The sequence below is a fragment of the Herpailurus yagouaroundi genome, unplaced genomic scaffold (assembly GCF_014898765.1).
Source record: "Herpailurus yagouaroundi ecotype Mexico unplaced genomic scaffold, PumYag 28, whole genome shotgun sequence".
In the NCBI taxonomy this organism is placed as follows: domain Eukaryota; kingdom Metazoa; phylum Chordata; class Mammalia; order Carnivora; family Felidae; genus Herpailurus; species Herpailurus yagouaroundi.
Window position 1 is genome coordinate 112,814,718 of NW_024412376.1, and position 18,049 is coordinate 112,832,766.

The 18,049-nt window shown below is 36.9% G+C and overlaps 1 protein-coding gene across 1 annotated transcript in view; it reads left to right on the top strand.

The window, feature by feature from the left end:
• Nucleotides 1-15,688: 15,688 nt before the first annotated feature.
• The window catches only part of LOC121040279 (transmembrane protease serine 11C-like), a 51,531-nt gene continuing 49,170 nt past the window's right edge, over nt 15,689-18,049 (top strand). The window contains exon 1 of the mRNA XM_040490756.1: nt 15,689-15,744. Within this exon, the coding sequence (XP_040346690.1) occupies nt 15,689-15,744 (56 nt within the window). The remainder of the gene's footprint in view (nt 15,745-18,049) is intronic.

Here is an 18,049-nt window from a genome sequence, read left to right on the forward strand (position 1 = left end):
CGGGGAAAAACTGAGAGCTTTTTCCCTCAGATCAGGAACACGACAGGGATGCCCACTCTCACCGCTGTTGTTTAACATAGTGCTGGAAGTTCTAGCATCAGCAATCAGACAACAAAAGGAAATCAAAGGCATCAAAATTGGCAAAGATGAAATCAAGCTTTCGCTTTTTGCAGATGACATGATATTATACATGGAAAATTCGATAGACTCCACCAAAAGTCTGCTAGAACTGATCCATGAATTCAGCAAAGTTGCAGGATACAAAATCAATGTACAGAAATCAGTTGCATTCTTATACACTAACAATGAAGCAACAGAAAGACAAATGAAGAAACTGATCCCATTCACAATTGCACCAAGAAGCATAAAATACCTAGGAATAAATCTAACCAAAGATGTAAAGGATCTGTATGCTGAAAACTATCGAAAGCTTATGAAGGTAATTGAAGAAGATTTAAAGAAATGGAAAGACATTCCCTGCTCATGGATTGGAAGAATAAATATTGTCAAAATGTCAATACTACCCAAAGCTATCTACACATTCAATGCAATCCCAATCAAAATTGCACCAGCATTCTTCTCGAAACTAGAACAAGCAATCCTAAAATTCATATGGAACCACAAAAGGCCCCGAATAGCCAAAGTAATTTTGAAGAAGAAGACCAAAGCAGGAGGCATCACAATCCCAGACTTTAGCCTCTACTACAAAGCTGTCATCATCAAGACAGCATGGTATTGGCACAAAAACAGACACATAGACCAATGGAATAGAATAGAAACCCCAGAACTAGACCCACACACGTATGGCCAACTCATCTTTGACAAAGCAGGAAAGAACATCCAATGTAAAAAAGACAGTCTCTTTAACAAATGGTGCTGGGAGAACTGGACAGCAACATGCAGAAGGTTGAAACTAGACCACTTTCTCACACCATTCACAAAAATAAACTCAAAATGGATAAAGGACCTGAATGTGAGACAGGAAACCATCAAAACCCTCGAGGAGAAAGCAGGAAAAGACCTCTCTGACCTCAGCCGTAGCAATCTCTTACTCGACACATCCCCAAAGGCAAGGGAATTAAAAGCAAAAGTGAATTACTGGGACCTTATGAAGATAAAAAGCTTCTCCACAGCAAAGGAAACAACCAACAAAACTAAAAGGCAACCAACGGAATGGGAAAAGATATTTGCAAATGACAAATCGGACAAAGGGCTAGTATCCAAAATCTATAAAGAGCTCACCAAACTCCACACCCGAAAAGCAAATAACCCAGTGAAGAAATGGGCAGAAAACATGAATAGACACTTCTCTAAAGAAGACATCCGGATGGCCAACAGGCACATGAAAAGATGTTCAGCGTCGCTCCTTATCAGGGAAATCCAAATCAAAACCACACTCAGGTATCACCTCACGCCAGTCAGAGTGGCCAAAATGAACAAATCAGGAGACTATAGATGCTGGAGAGGATGTGGAGAAATGGGAACCCTCTTGCACTGTTGGTGGGAATGCAAATTGGTGCAGCCGCTCTGGAAAGCAGTGTGGAGGTTCCTCAGAAAATTAAAAATAGACCTACCCTATGACCCAGCAATAGCACTGCTAGGAATTTATCCAAGGGATACAGGAGTACTGATGCATAGGGGCACTTGTACCCCAATGTTCATAGCAGCACTCTCAACAATAGCCAAATTATGGAAAGAGCCTAAATGTCCATCAACGGATGAATGGATAAAGAAATTGTGGTTTATATACACAATGGAATACTACGTGGCAATGAGAAAAAACGAAATATGGCCTTTTGTAGCAACGTGGATGGAACTGGAGAGTGTGATGCTAAGTGAAATAAGCCATACAGAGAAAGACAGATACCATATGTATTCACTCTTACGTGGATCCTGAGAAACTTAACAGGAACCCATGGGGGAGGGGAAGGAAAAAAAAAAAAAAAAGAGGTTAGAGTGGGAGAGAGCCAAAGCATAAGAGACTGTTGAGAACTGAGAACAAACTAAGGGTTGATGGGGGGTGGGAGGGAGGAGAGGGTGGGTGATGGGTATTGAGGAGGGCACCTTTTGGGATGAGCACTGGGTGTTGTATGGAAACCAATTTGACCATAAATTTCATATATTAAAAAAAATAAAATAAAATAAAATAAAATCATTTCCCTGCCTGAGTATTTATGAACATTATGATTTATAAAAAAAAAATCTAAAACAATTGACGTAATTGCTTCTCCAAAAAGAGGACTGCCAAGTAGACTCTACAGGCTTTGCACTTTCTGCTGCCTTATATGATCAATTTTCTGTTTCCTAAAGATTAATATGACTACTCTAAGAGAAACAACTACAATACAAAAGTAGAAGGGAGAGGAGTCAGAAGACTATTGCAGGAACCCGGGAAAATGATGGGACTGACTTGGATTGAGGAGCTAATAGTGAAGATGGTGAAAAAGACTTGAATTCAGGAAATATTTGCAGAGAAAAACAGCAGAAATTTCCGATAGACTAGATTTAGGGGCTGAGGGTAAGGGAGAAATCAAGGTTGACTCAAATTTTGAGCCTGAACAACTGAAAGGAAAATTTGGGAAGGGGATCCAGTTTGAGGATGGGGAATCAAGAGTTTCTTTCTGAATCTGTTACATTTGAAATGTACAAGCAATCAGATGAGGAAAACAACTGTAAATTCATATCTGTGGCTCAGAGAAGGGATTGAACTGCAAATACGAATTTGATGGCATTTACACTTTCAGGCAAGTAGAAGCAAAAGCCATTTTGCATGACTAAAAGAGAGAATGGGAAATACATATTTTAGAAAATAAGGAAATGTCTGATGACCTCTATAAATATCCTGATGTCTTAAGATAAAAAAAAGTTATTTTAGTATCGCACAAAAGAAAAAATGTGTTCAATTTGATTTTATTAAAATTAAGAATTTTTTATTATTCAAAAGACACTATTAAAGAATAAAAAGGGGAAATGACAGAATGAGGGAAGATACTTACAATACATGTAACTAAACTGGTTAATACCTAAAATGCATAGGGAATTGTTACAAATCAATAAGGAAAATATAGGTAACTTGGTAAAAAAAAATGGACAAAAGATTAGAACAGGTACATCAGAAAAAAGAAATCTGAATGGCCAATAAATACAATAAAAGGGGGTCAACCTCATTAGAAGTAAAGAAAATAAAAAATAAAAGCATTATACCACAACTACACACCAATAGACAAAAATTGAAAGTCTGATAATATCAAGAACTGGCAAGGATGGAGTGGAGTAAATTGCTTTAATAAACTTGGGGAACTAGCAATTCCACTCCAAAGTGAATACACTAGAAATGGGCCCACATGAGCAGGAATATACAAAGCAGCATTACTCATAATAGCCAAAATAGTGACAACAAAACGACCATCAACAGTAGACTGGATAAGTAAATTCTGTTATATTCACACAAGGGATTGTCACAGACTCTGGGTCTAGAGTTCTTTCTTGTCTAGCAAGAAAGCAGGACCCAAGATTAAAATGTCAGAGATGGCTAATGTCCAGGAGAAGACAAGAGCCCCAATTAAGGGTCCTTGCTCCATTTTTATTAGGATCAGAAGGCTTACAAACATGGTGATGGACGTGCACAAAGAGACAGTGAAACTGTGAACATTAACTCATGGATGTGAAGGAAAGGGGGTTTTGAAGATATGCCAGGTTAGGGGGTTTGGGTTTAATACAAAAGAAAATCCTGGTGCTGGGCAGTTGGGTGGTAAGCTTGTTCACAGCAGACGTGAGGCACTACCTCTGTTTACCTAAACTTCTGGGGACAAGAAAGACAGAACCTGTTCCATCAGGGTCAACAAGGCCCCTTTCTTTTGCTAATTAGCTCCTCTTTGGGCAACTCTGCCCTGCAGCAGTCTAGAGCCCTATTTGCTTGTTTACCTAATTTGGTCCTTCCCTCATGTGAAAGCAGCTATCTGCTACAGTACTAAATTGGGGGGCGTTTCCTCCCTGAATACCTAATCTTTACCTCATATACCTTTGTTCTATATTGGGGCCTTAGCCCCACCCTCTCTATACCTATTTACTTAATCTTGTTTACCCAAATTTGGGCGTAAGCATCCTATGGCTTTCTAATTCTTTATGCCTTGTTAACCCATCAGTACAGGCTCAGGGAATTCCTAAGCTTATTCCCCACAATGGATGATCATTGCCATACAGCCACAAATATGAATAAACTAGAGCCACATTTAACAAAGTTGAACCTTAAAAACACAAAGTTAAACAAAAGAAACCAGCTGTTAAAAAATACATACTACTCCATTGATAGGTTTTTAAACTATATTGTTTAAGAATTTATTTTACTCATGAAAAACTATTTTCAAAAAAGCAAGACATCTATTACCAAAAAATATAAAACAATATTTACCTTTAGGGGACAGGGTAGAACTGTACCTAAGAAAAGAAAGGCAGAGAGCTGCTGGTTGGTTAGCATACCTATATGGATATTTGTTTTATGGTAAGTCATTAAGTTGTACATTTATGTTTTATGTGCTTTCCTGTATGTATATTATTTTTTTCATCTCTGATAAAGAACAGTTATCAGCATCCTCAGGCATAGTGAGGGAAAACAAAAATTCTCAGGTCATTCAGAAAAGAGCCCTTGAAGGAAATATATAAAACTGTTTAAAAAGTATATATCATTGTAGATAGCAGAAAAAGCATTTTCCTATTCATGATCCGCATTAATATTTTGATATTGCTTTCATTTGAATTCTTATAGATCTAGCAGGATTGTCTATCAATGTTAACATTGTTAGGAAACATTTCTAGTGTGCATGGTACTATTTCTTATGCAATTAGGAATTTTCCTAATCTATAAATTTGGGGATAAAATTAAAAAAATATATAATCTCATTTTTTAAAAAGACAAGCTCAAATGATTCAGAGATCGTTAAATAATTGCATTTGCAATAATAAAAAAGTAAAACTGTTTTAAGTTTAAAAAGCCTGTATTTTTTTCTATGTGTTTGTAAACAGAATATTTGTAATAGTCCTTAGAAAAGTACTTTTAGTGATTCATTGACCCCAAGTTTTTCTTGTTGGTAATTTTCTACCTTACCATTTTTAGTCTTCTCTAAAAAAAGGTTACAAAATCAGAAAGAGCATTTTATAGTCTTTATCATTTTCAGGGCTTTTATAGAAAAAGTCTTGAAATAAGCATCCTTTAATATTCTAACCATTTCCATTTTAATGGTTATTTCAATTTATTTTCCTGCTTTTGTTCTACTAGTCAAGGAAAATGGTCAGGGTTTCCCATCAATCTTTACTTGATTTGCAACAGGGAAAGAAACTATCAAATATATTAGCTGAGTCTGACTTTAAGACACTAATATATGCTCAGAAGAGATAAATTCAGTAAATCCCCTGGATATAGCTATATATTTAGATGTTTGTACTCATGGCAGGGAAAATCGCCTAAACCTGTTTCATCTAACTTTCTAAACTATCATAAACTTATAATTTTTAACAGTAGTTTTCACTGCAGGAATCCAAACTAAAGAGAAGCTTTATTGTGGTAGAGTATATACATTTTTTTTTTAAAAATTTTTTTTAACGTTTATTTATTTTTGAGACAGAGACAGAGCATGAACGGGGGAGGGTCAGAGAGAGGGAGACACAGAATCTGAAACAGGCTCCAGGCTCTGAGCTGTCAGCACAGAGCCCGACGCAGGGCTCAAACTCACGGACGGTGAGATCATGACCTGAGCCGAAGTCAGCCGCTGAACCGACTGAGCCACCCAGGTGCCCCTTATATATACATTTTTAGATGACAACAATATAAGATAAATTTGATAAACAGCAGTGATACTATTAGTCTAACTATTATGGTCCAACGTTGGATATTAGACATTATCAGACATTTTTGCATATTGTTATTTTTAGAAAAAGATAAGGAAATAAATTCAACCCATAAGATGATCTGATGGTCACATTAAGTTGAAGAAGCAGGGGTTCAAACTCCAGATAAAATGTCAGAAGTCAATTGAAGTGACCAAGCCCACACAGTAGGAAAAGGCAGAGACTGCTCAACTGCTGGTTCTGTGACTCAGACCAATGCTCTCCATCTGTGTGCACCACCTCTCACCAGCCACTTACACTATTCTGCCACTCACATTGGTCTACTAAAGGACCATGGTAGGTCATAGGCAGGGTTTCCATTTCTTTATCTGTAAGGCTTCAACAATAATTTTCCCTACTTCATAGCGTTTTACTTCGGGTAAACTGAGCGTTTTAATAAATTGTATGAAACAGACCATATAAAACATACTAAGAAAAAAAGATTTAAAAATAGAGTTAAAAACAACTCTGAGCCAAAAAGAAATTTTTAAGTGGGAATTTTTGCTCTAAAGTTATACAATCAAGTAATACATTGCACCACCAGCTATATATTTTAAAAAACTATTTTTTATTAATCCTTGATTTTAATTTTAAGCAAGACATCTTTTTCTAAAGATCTAATCACACTCAAAAAAGAAATGTCCTTCTTTAGCAGGAAGAGCAAAATCCTTTTATTTTTGCAGTTTCTAATCCTATTAGGTGAAAGATTTCAGTTCCCTCCAGTATTGTTGGGTAATTAAATAAAGGCTATCTCTTTTTGAGCAGATTGCATTGAGCTCCTTTTCAGAATTCATTCCAGACAAAACCAGGAAATATTAAAATGTGAAAGCTTCAAAGTTCACACTCTACTGTTACCAACCATTTACATTTTCTCATTAAGTGAAATTAACGTTAAATCTCCCCTTTTACACACACAGATCAGGCAAAGTGCTTTACTTAAGTTAGTGTGGAAGAAAATAAGTTCTCATAAAAATACCTTCTGGATCGCTTTCTTTGATTAAAGAAATAAAGCCAGAAATATTATGAAATGAGCTTCTGTTACATTACAATACTCATTTGGGTAGAATTCATGAAGTAAAGACAATTTCTCTGAATTCTAACATAAATATATTGGAAGTGTGGTCGTTAACATATTAGGCCTGCCCTACCACTAAAGCCTATAGATGATCCAAAAGGGCCTCGATTCTGTTAAAACTTGCTCCAGATGAAAGTTTTATAAAGATAGCTGTTTTTACTGGCAGTAGTTTTGTAAGGAAATTCCCACATAAGCAGATTTGCTGGGTTACCCCAGTTAAACACATGTATTCACAGTCTTGACCAATTTTGAGGTTATGCTTCAGCTAAGAAAATTTATTTTATCCTAGAATTCACACATATTTCTCACTAGCTGTTCTACCTCGTTAGAGGCATTTGTCTGTGATAAGTAGAAACGATAGGAGCAAAAATTCATTTTTTTCCAGGAATTTTTTGGAAAATAATGTATGACAATGGAACAAGCAAAGGTGACTGATACTCTACTCATTGGAAGGATGAACTGAAATAATAAGAGTAATGGTAACAGTGGTAGTTATAATAGCTGATTTTGCTTCCATAGCTGATGTAGCAGTTGGTAGCTACTCCCATCTACTAACCACCAGGTCTCACATATAATAAACCCAGGAGAGGTATTATTATTACAACTGTGTATAAGAAGCTAAGGTTCAGAGAAGTTCAGTAAAATGTCTGAGATCACAGAACTGTTATATTGCAGAGTTAGGATCTGAAGGCAGTTTTTCAGATTCTAAAGCCTATATACTTATCCTTTAGAAACTAATCGTTAGCATGATTTGAATTTCACGTTATTTTTATTTTCCAAACTCTGATTTTTAACCTAGGAATCAGAATATCTAAATACAATTTCCTCTACACTGTGATAGTCATCTTCTCACCAGTGCCCTCCACATTACGAGAGTTACCACGTTTTGAAAATTTAGGTTTTTCTGAAGTTTTTATGTATTCACATCCGTTATCATCAACAAACATACACTAGCTGGAATTCAAATTGGTACCTTCAAAATCATTACACTCAGAAGATTTAGCGAATTTCTTTGTTCTTCCTCATGTGTCTCTCTCTCTAAACATATTCTCACTCTCAGTGTGATGGTATAACACATATGCCTCTTTTTGGAACCATGCAGCTTCCATCTGTAAGCATCCATTAAAGCTGGCCCATTTTCCTCTTTCCCAGGCTCAAATATGCCCACAGTGCCCTTGAAGCCATTCATAAGCCTCACCACTATGACACCTATCTTCACATGGAGGCTACAAATCTCTGGAGATTACCCTAAACTTCTAACCCTTGTGAATGATGGCAATGTCTGTGCAGGGGCAGAAAGAGTAGCTTCTCAGTCTTCCCCCAATCCTGTGTCACACTTCTTCATAACAGAGGATTCTCTGATGGGGTCCAGAGTCTCAAGAGATAGCTCTTCAACATTTCATTCAGCTTTTATTAATCACCTGTTCCTTAAAATTTCTCCAACTCATTATATCAAAATGTTCTGTTCGGGACCTTGACTTCTCTAAGAAATGACAGTCCTGGGGACCTAAAGCTTCCCCTGAACTCCCTCTGGGCACTGCCTCCAATAAACTCCCCTCTCTAAAAGAAAGAAAACTAAAGCTTCCATACATATCAATACAATGAAAACAGATGGTGAGAGGGAATCCAGGGTGAAAGTATGAGGGGTGTTGGTAAAAGCTTCAGGGCTTCAGGTTAAGTCAGCTAGAAGTAGTGTTCTATTATAGTTTTAAACTACTCTATCTTCCTCTGCACATGTAGTTGACTGAATCACACTTTATCTGTAATTTCTAAACTTCTTTTCTAGTTCTAATGATGTCCTAACTCCATACCATTTACACTTATCATGGGCCACCTGAAAAATCCTGCTCCTGCTTTTCTTGTTTAGATTTATGCATTTTTCATGGAGTGATTTCACTAACATTTTGTTTATACTGAATGGTCTTAGGATTCAACACTGTTTCTTTTTGACCTTAGATATATCACTTTCTCTCTACTTTTGAGAGTCAGAGCCATTTAATAAGGTACAAATTTTAATGAACTGTTAAAATCATATAAATAAGGGTGCCTGGGTGGCTCAGTCGGTTGAGCGTCTGACTTCAGCTCAGGTTGTGGTCTCGCAGTTTGTGAGTTCAAGCCCCACGTTGGCTCTGTGCTTACAAACAGCTCAGAGCCTGGAGTCTGCTTCAGATTCCGTGTCTCCCTCTCTCTCCCCCTCCCCTGCTCATGCTTTGTCTCTCTCTGTATCTCAAAAATAAATAAATGTTAAAAAAAAAATTATTTTTAAAATAAAAAAATAAAATCATATACAATAAAGATTATTTTTAAGAAATCAACTCTAGCTCCAAAGATAGGTGTATAACACCCATTTGGACTAATTGAAAAAAAAAACTTTAAAATTATTCTCTGATGTTATAATCTATATAATTATATTATTCTGGTAAAAAAAATAGATATCTTATTTGGTTTATAGCACTTCTCAGAATGTGGACACTTTGCTCTTCTAAAATCTGAAGCTTTTACGACCCCTTCTCTAAAACTTTTCTGTATACACTTCTCAAATTTGTTTTATATAAATTGCCCGTAACTTCATTTTTTTTCTTTTCTCAACCTTGGCTCAGGAAACATTGGTTACAGCACAAACTGCCCTTAATTTTATGGTAACATTTATCCAATTCAGAGATTAAAATGAAGACTTCCTTTCTTCTCCACCGATTCTGAGACCCAGAGGTAAATGTGACTTTCATTTTTTCATATAATCTGGGGGATAAATGCCAACATAGAGATACAGTATTGTAGGGTTCTGCTCACTGGTAACATTAAGAAAATTAGAGGGGTGTGTGGGTGGCTGAGTTAAGCACCTGACTCTTGGTTTCACCTTAGGTCATGACCTCAGTTTTGTGAGTTCAAGCCCCATGTCTGGCTCTGCGCTGACTGTGGAGCCTGATTAGGATTCTCTCTTTCCTTATCTTTCTGTCCTTCCCCTGCTCATCCTATCTCTGTCTCACTCACAATAAACAAATAAACTTAAAAATTTTTTTTAAAGAAGAAAATTAGAAACTAGTAACTGTGTCATGAAAAAGAGCTCTCTAAATAGAGGGATTCTTTCACTCTGCCCCCCAAAAAAAGAGATTATTATGCTCCTCTAAAGAATGTTCTTAAATTAATAAAATTGAAAATTTCTAAATAATTTAAAAGTGTACCAAAGAAAGACTCTAAATGAGGCAAAGAAAAGGAAGGAATAAGAACTAGAGGGTCAACAATCTAAAACAATATTCTTCAGGACAATGTTTACTTTAAGCAAACTTGAAATTAGCCATCAATTAAAAGAAAATATTGACCAATGTTTGAGTATATATTTTCAATTACTTATGTACATATGGAAAAGTCCGATAGGATCCTACACTGTGACACACTAGATTTTAATTGTTCAGTAAGTTTTAACCACATAAAACAGCAAGATTTGTGTATGTGTATTTACATATTAGGTTTCTTATATTGAATTATATAATCATTGGGACTGAGCAGACAAAAATACAGGGCAGTTGGACTCATGTCACACGTCACAGCTTCCTCATGAAATGTACACAATCACGCAATACATGTATACAAACATTCCACAAAATCCTTGTTGGAATAAATTTTCTTAGTTTTTTTTTTTTGGGACAGAGAGAGACAGAGCATGAACAGGGGAGGGGCAGAGAGAGAGGGAGACACAGAATCGGAAACAGGCTCCAGGCTCTGAGCCAACAGCCCAGAGCCTGACGCGGGGCTCGAACTCACGGAGTGCGAGATCGTGACCTGGCTGAAGTCGGACGCTTAACCGACTGCGCCACCCAGGCGCCCCAGTTTTTTTTTTTTTTAATGTCTATTTATTTTTTGAAAGGCAGAGAAAGACAGAGTGTGAGCAGGGGAGGGGCAGAGAGAGAGGGAGACACAGAATCTGAAGCGGGCTCCAGGCTCTGTGCTGTCAGCACAGAGCCCGACACGGGGCTCGAACCCACGAACCCTGTGATCATGACCTGAGCCAAAGTCAGATGCTTAACCAACTGAGGCACCCAGGTGCCCCTAAATTTTCAATAAATTAAAATGTATTTGACTTTTATCTCAGAATTCCCATCATGATGCATAACAGATAATAGACATTTAATAAATATTTGCCAAAGGAATAAATGAATGAAAGTCAAAATCCAGTGACATTAAAAGGAAAATTAAATTTCTTCTCACAGTAGATGGAGATTGTAGCCACAGGAAATTTAATTTCATATGCAGCTATTTTTTTATCATGGTTTCTAAAATCAAAATACATTTGGAAAAAAAAAACAAACAGAATGCACTTGTTTCAAACTTTAGTGAAATTCTTTCAAAAAAATTTTCTTAGTATACAGGTCGAGTTAGAAAAGGCTATAGTGCTAATGGATCAGCTAGGTACATACAGAGACATGAACACAGATATAAACACTTTCAAATACATACAATTATATAACTTAAAGGAATTATATATATCTATAGAAACACAATCATATGCACAATAAAAAAAGTATTTTGAGGTAAGAAGAGAGAATTTGACTAATATCTGTTTTTATGAGTTAGCCATTTTTTACAAAAATATTTAAAAATATGAATTACCAACAATTAGTATGCATTAATATATTATTAATTATTATTAATATATAATAAAAACCATAAATACTATTTCTCAAATTGTGAGTTGCACATATTCCAGGATTACCTCTTAAACTAGTTTTCTAGGTATTGTAAATAAAAATTTTTGCATAGAACAAGGTCTTCTAAAATGGCTTATTATGTTTAAAAGCTAATAATATTTCCTCTTTCCTAAGTGCCTTTTAAACATTGAAGTATTTTTGTTTTGTCTTTTGTGGTTTTCCCAACCTTCCTTTCATTAAATGTATTCCATTAGAAAACTGGATAGGAAAGTAACTTTATTTTTTTTCCTTCATTTCATTTAGGGGCTCCTGGGTGGCTCAATCGGTTAAGTGTCCAACTTCGGTTCAGGTCATGATCTCCTGGTTTGTGGGTTGGATCCCTGCATGGGACTCTGTGCTGACAGCTCAGAGCCTGCTTCAGATTCTGTGCCTCCCTCTCTCTCTGCCCCTCCCCTGCTCATGCTCTCTCTCTCTCCCAAATAAACATTAAAAATTTTTTAATAAATTAAATACAATGGATTCACTTAAAATTTTTCACCTGAAGTGTTAAAAGTGCAAAAAAATGTTTTAAACATTGCTTCATCTTCAAAGAAGATTACCATGTAAGCAATGATACATTAATGGGAAGGAATTAAAAGCTTAAAAAAGGTGACACTGCCAACAATATCAATTTTCACTTTCTCATCGTCTAGTTTTCTTCTAAACATATATATAATTTTACTTGGTTTGTAATCATGATTGTTGATTTGCAAACTGGCCCCTATACACAGAGGACACGGAAAGACGGAAGAGGCAGACCGCTCCAGACTGACTGGGGGACGGCACTTTTAAGAAGCAAGGGAACTTACATACAAGGCTTGTCTAAAACGCCAGGTCCGTGAGCAGATATGCACGTCACCTGCAATCGTAACAGTTTACCCAGAGGAATTAGCTTGCTTCAGCCACATAGTCTCTCCAGAAATTCTCAACACATTATTCTCTCAAGGCTACAGCGTCAAAAATGGCTCCACTGTGGGAACGGTGGACAGAAGTTACATTCCAAGGATGGGGGAGGGGTGAGAAGCCCCCAATTGGTCGCTCTCTTCCCAGGTCAACTGGCAGTCCTGTCCTTTTCATGACCTCCTCTAACAATAATATCAAACTACTTTGCATCCTGCCTTATTCACTTACACTTTACCTTTAACATCACTTTAAACTTCTAACCTTATCAAAAGATTTTAAATTTTCATTTAGTTTACACATCAATGTATCAGTTAATACTCATTTTAAAATTAGCTTTTAGGGGCGCCTGGGTGGCTCAGTCAGTTAAGCCTGTAACTCTTGATTTCAGCTCAAGTCATGATCTCGAGGTTCCTGGAATGGAACCACCCCCCAACCTGGCTCTGCACTGGGCATGGAACCTGCTTAAGATTCTCTCTCTCCTGCCTCTGCCCCTCCCCACAAGTGTTGTCTCTCAAAAAGAAAAAAAAGAAAAAAAATTCATTTTTAAAACTTTCTCATTTCAATCCTACAGTTGGTAGATTTTTAACGATTTTTAACGATAGCTTTTAAAGTGGACACAGCCTAGGTGGCCAGTTACACGCCTGGCTCTCGATTTCAGCTCCAGTCATGATCTCAAGGTTTGTGTTATGGAACGTTGGGCTCTGTGCTGACAGTGCGGAGCCTGCTTGGGATTTTCTCTCTCTCTTGCTCTCTGCCCCTCATCCTCTCACTTTCCCTCTCCTTCTCAAAATAAATAAACAAAAAATTAAAAAAAAAAAAGATTTAAAGTGGACACAGAGTTGTAACAAAAAAATACTTTTAGTTTTTTTAAGTGTTCTAGTATACATGATCACAAGTGTTAGATAATATAGAGAAGACACAAACACATAAAATTATGGAATGTAAGTGGAAACTTAGAACTGTAACTTCATTATAACCTCTTTCTATGGGTCTTTGTTCTATATAATTTTTTAAAGGTATCCCCTATCTCTCCTTTATACTTCTAAACATCCCATTGCTTAAAAACTAAAACTTTTCTTAAAACTTCTTTTCTGTATCCCATTTTCATGCAATAAACTGAAGTATGCCTCCCACCAAAAGTAATTTTCTTTATCACATCTCTCTTTCAAGCCCCCATTCTGCCTAATGGTGGTAACTGTATACTCTATTCTTATTAGATTTCATCAATCCATGGTTTTCCTAGATAGTTTGGGGTTTTCTCAGGCAAGTTACCATATTCTTTCTCTTTATCTAAGTTTTAGGTATCCCAGCTTACATAGGGTCAAAGAATGGGGGCTGAGGGGCTGATCTACAGTTATTGTCTAGACTGTCCTTTCCAGACAGACACATTGGCCCATTTGGTCCACAGGCATTATCAACCCTCCACACCTGTCCTCTCAGAGGTCTGGGGTCCCATTTTGTCTCTGATTCAGCCTCAACAAATCATGCTACTAACTGCTGGCACAGTTTTCCAACAGGTCAACCAGCTTTCTCACACATTTTCTGCACACTTCTTAGAAGCACAGAATAAATGGACCACTGTCTGCCACCGCTCTCAGTCAGCACCAAACTCAGCAAAACTACTTTAGGGTCTCTCCGCCTCAGTGCACTGTGAATCTCTCACTTAAGTGCTTAACCATCATGATAACTCTGCAATGTGTGAGATCCCAGGAGATTGTGAGTTTCAGGTGATAGAGCAGTATATTTTGAGAAGTCCACATGGAAAAAGTAAGGATTGAGCTAACCTTAAAGAATGAGTAGGATTTACAAAGACAAATGCGAGTGAGAAGAACATACTGGAAATTTTGAGGACATAGGCAAAGGCATAGAGTCTGGAACACTCAAATACAATTAAAATGGAAAATTTTAAAGTAAATATATCTGATCAAAGTCCTATTAATAACTGATACAAGAACTGTCATTATTGGGGCGCCTGGGTGGCGCAGTCGGTTAAGCGTCCGACTTCAGCCAGGTCATGATCTCGCGGTCCGTGAGTTCGAGCCCCGCGTCGGGCTCTGGGCTGATGGCTCAGAGCCTGGAGCCTGTTTCCGATTCTGTGTCTCCCTCTCTCTCTGCCCCTCCCCCGTTCATGCTCTGTCTCTCTCTGTCCCAAAAATAAATAAACGTTGAAAATAAAAATTAAAAAAAAAAAAAAAAAAGAACTGTCATTATTGTTCATTTTCATTCTAATGCAAATATGACTTCTCCGATTATCTTTCCCTTTACATGTTTGGGAAGAAAGGAGATAGTATAGGTAGAACAATGATTCTGCTTTATCATATAATAAGGTTGAGTCTCTTTAACAAAAACCTGTTACCCAAGGAAGACTTTTTTCCAGAATAACTAGTTTCTCCCTTACTGCTGGTCCCTGGCCTCTGGCAAATTTTCTCTTCCGGGTGGTTAAACATTAGGATGGGTCCTATCTAGTTTCCACACCAAGATCTAAATTGGCTGCTAAGAACCAGAATGCTATCCAAAACTTGGAAGATTACTGGTTAAATCCATATCTATTTTTAATAAAAATAAAATCAGCACCCTTTGGATTTTCAGGAAATGAAAGTGTTTTAATGCGTGCTAGTATTAGAATAGCAGTAAAAATTTCATGGAGGATTCATGAAAGGATGATATATGGGTTGACGGAGGCAAGACAATTATAAACTGGAGAGCATTCAGATCCTAATGGAGGGTTAGAAGTTGGAGAGCTATTAGCCTTCTGCCAAAAAGCAATAAAGAAATCCCCACATCTTGGAAGTGGATTTTAGTGAGAAGAAGTAGCCACTCGTCTCCAAATTCACAAAATGCAACAGTGAGTAAAGACTCACTGTCCTTCTCAAAGCAGGTGACCCTATTGTTCCTCAGTCACAACAAAAGAGAGTTTTAAATTTCGCCTTCACTTGGGTCATAGGATTATTTATGGAGCAGCATATACAGAGCTCATGTTTTACTAATATAAAATTAATTAGTAAATGTTCAGAAAGCGCTTTGAAGATGAGGCGTTTGTAGGAGTGCTAAGTATGATCATTATCATAAAACATAAAAGTTACAGGATTTCGTAAGCTAAATAGGTAGAGAATGACTGCCCCACACAGCACTGGAAGACAAGATGGCGCAGAGACAGGATCCTCAGAGACAGCACGTATGGACACCGCTGCAGCACAGGTAGGCTGAAGGCAGATGGGAGGCAGGGGGGTTTGCCATTGCTCCTCAGGGAAATTCTCTGAAGGGACCAAATTAGTTAAAGTAATTTCATGTGTATCCTAAAATTATTTTTAAAAATAACCTTTTTATAAAAATAGGAGCAATATATATCCCAAATGAAAGAAAAACAAGGATGATTAAGATTGACAAATCAGGAGACTATAGATGCTGGAGAGGATATGGAGAAATGGGAACCCTCTTGCACTGTTGGTGGGAATGCAAACTGGTGCAGCCGCTCTGGAGAACAATGAGGAGGTTCCTCAAAAAATTAAAAATAGATCTACCCTATGACCCAGCAATAACACTGCTAGGAATTTACCCAAGGGATACAGGAGTGCTGATGCATAGGGGCATTTGTACCCCAATGTTTATAGCAGCACTTTCAACAATAGTCAAATTATGGAAAGAGCCTAAATGTCCATCAACTGATGAATGGATAAAGAAGATATGGTTTATATATACAATGGAATACTACTTGGCAGTGAGAAAGAATGAAATCTGGCCATTTGTAGTAACGTGGATGGAACCGGAGAGTGTTATGCTAAGTGAAATAAGTCAGGCAGAGAAAGACAGATACCATGTGTTTTCATTCATATGTGGATCCTGAGAAACTCAACAGAAGACCAGGGGAGAGGGGAAGGGGGAGAAAAAAGTTACAGAGAGGGAAGGAGGCAAACCATAAGAGACTCTTAAATACTGAGAACAAATGAGGGTTGATGGGGAGTGGGGGGGAGGGGAAAGTGGATGATGGGCATTGAGGAGGGCACCTGTTGGGATGAGCACTGGGTGTTGTATGAAAACCAATTTGACAATAAATTTCATATAAAAAATAAAAAAGTGATAAATTTTAATCATTAGAATCCATTGATCTTGTTAATTTTTGTGAGACATCATTCCAGCAAAACTAAAGCATTCATGAAAAGTATGCTGAAACTGTTGAAGTAAAACTGGGGCATTTTACTTTCAGAAAGAATTTCATTTTGAAAATTGAAAGAATACAAGATAGCTATACGTATCTATTTCTAATGATGTATGTCGATAATAGAGACATTAATACTTATGTTCACAATAGGCTATTTTATCTTCAGGATGTGGCAGACAAAAGTTTCAAGTATTAATTTTTAATTATTGAAACATCACAATGCTTCACTGCTAGACATTTTTGCTGGTGTGATTTAAAATTTTAGCGGGAAACAAGAACAGGGGATTTAACTTTTTCCCATTAGCTATGCCATATGCTCAGATAGCAGTTGGCCTGAAAAATCAAAAAAATGGCCTGACTGGTTCCATGGTACACACAGATGAACAAATAATTTTTGTGTTTTGATTCTTAAGCTAATCAGATTAAAACAAAGATAAATGTTCACATACCCATTGGTCTATACTCTAACAAGGGGCTTTGATAAACCCCTTGAGCCTGGCCCGTATTTTTGATAAAATCTTTGGACAACTTTTCTGGTTGCACTATCTTGCCAACATCTAGATTCTAGTTGAACAGCTTAAGATTGTGCAGGATGTAACTTCACAATAAACAGCTTTAAGAAACAGTCATACATATTCACATTCATATTTAGCTTAATTAGCTATAAGGGAATCCCTGAAACGATTTCCAAATTGTTGCTGTTCATCCTCATGAGTTAACAAAAAGTCTAGTAAAAATGTTTAATCTTGGTTCTAATGTGTTTTATGCCCATGTTAACTCACCAACCCCTTATGCTCCATAAACAGTATGTGAGAAATAATGTGTAGACATACTCTGGTTTCAGCCATTCAAAGAATTAATAATTTTTAGAGTACAACTCACCAGAAAGCCACTTTTTCTGAAATCGCTAAATAATCCTCAATATCATTACCATTTTGTTGTTATACCTGAATAGCTTCAGGACACAGTTGGTGAATAAATAAAACACTTTGAAAAAGTTAAGGCATGCTGCTGAAATCAAAACAAGTTTTCTATTGCTCATGGTAACTACACCCAAGACCTAATTTCTGTCAAATAGGTAGTCTATTTTCAACCAACATTCCAAATAATAATAACACTTAGAGAAAATGGAATTTGTATATATGGCATTGTTTTTTAGAGGAATACTTAAATGAACTGGATATTGACAAAGTTTAATTTTCCTTTTGAATTCAGGAATACATACACATGCACAGGGGAAACTTCTCCTTCTAGAGATCAGAAAAGAACCCTCATCTTAACTCTAACCCTAACTATGCTGATAATCAAAGGACAAATATCTACCTGGAATGCTTATCTTCCCTA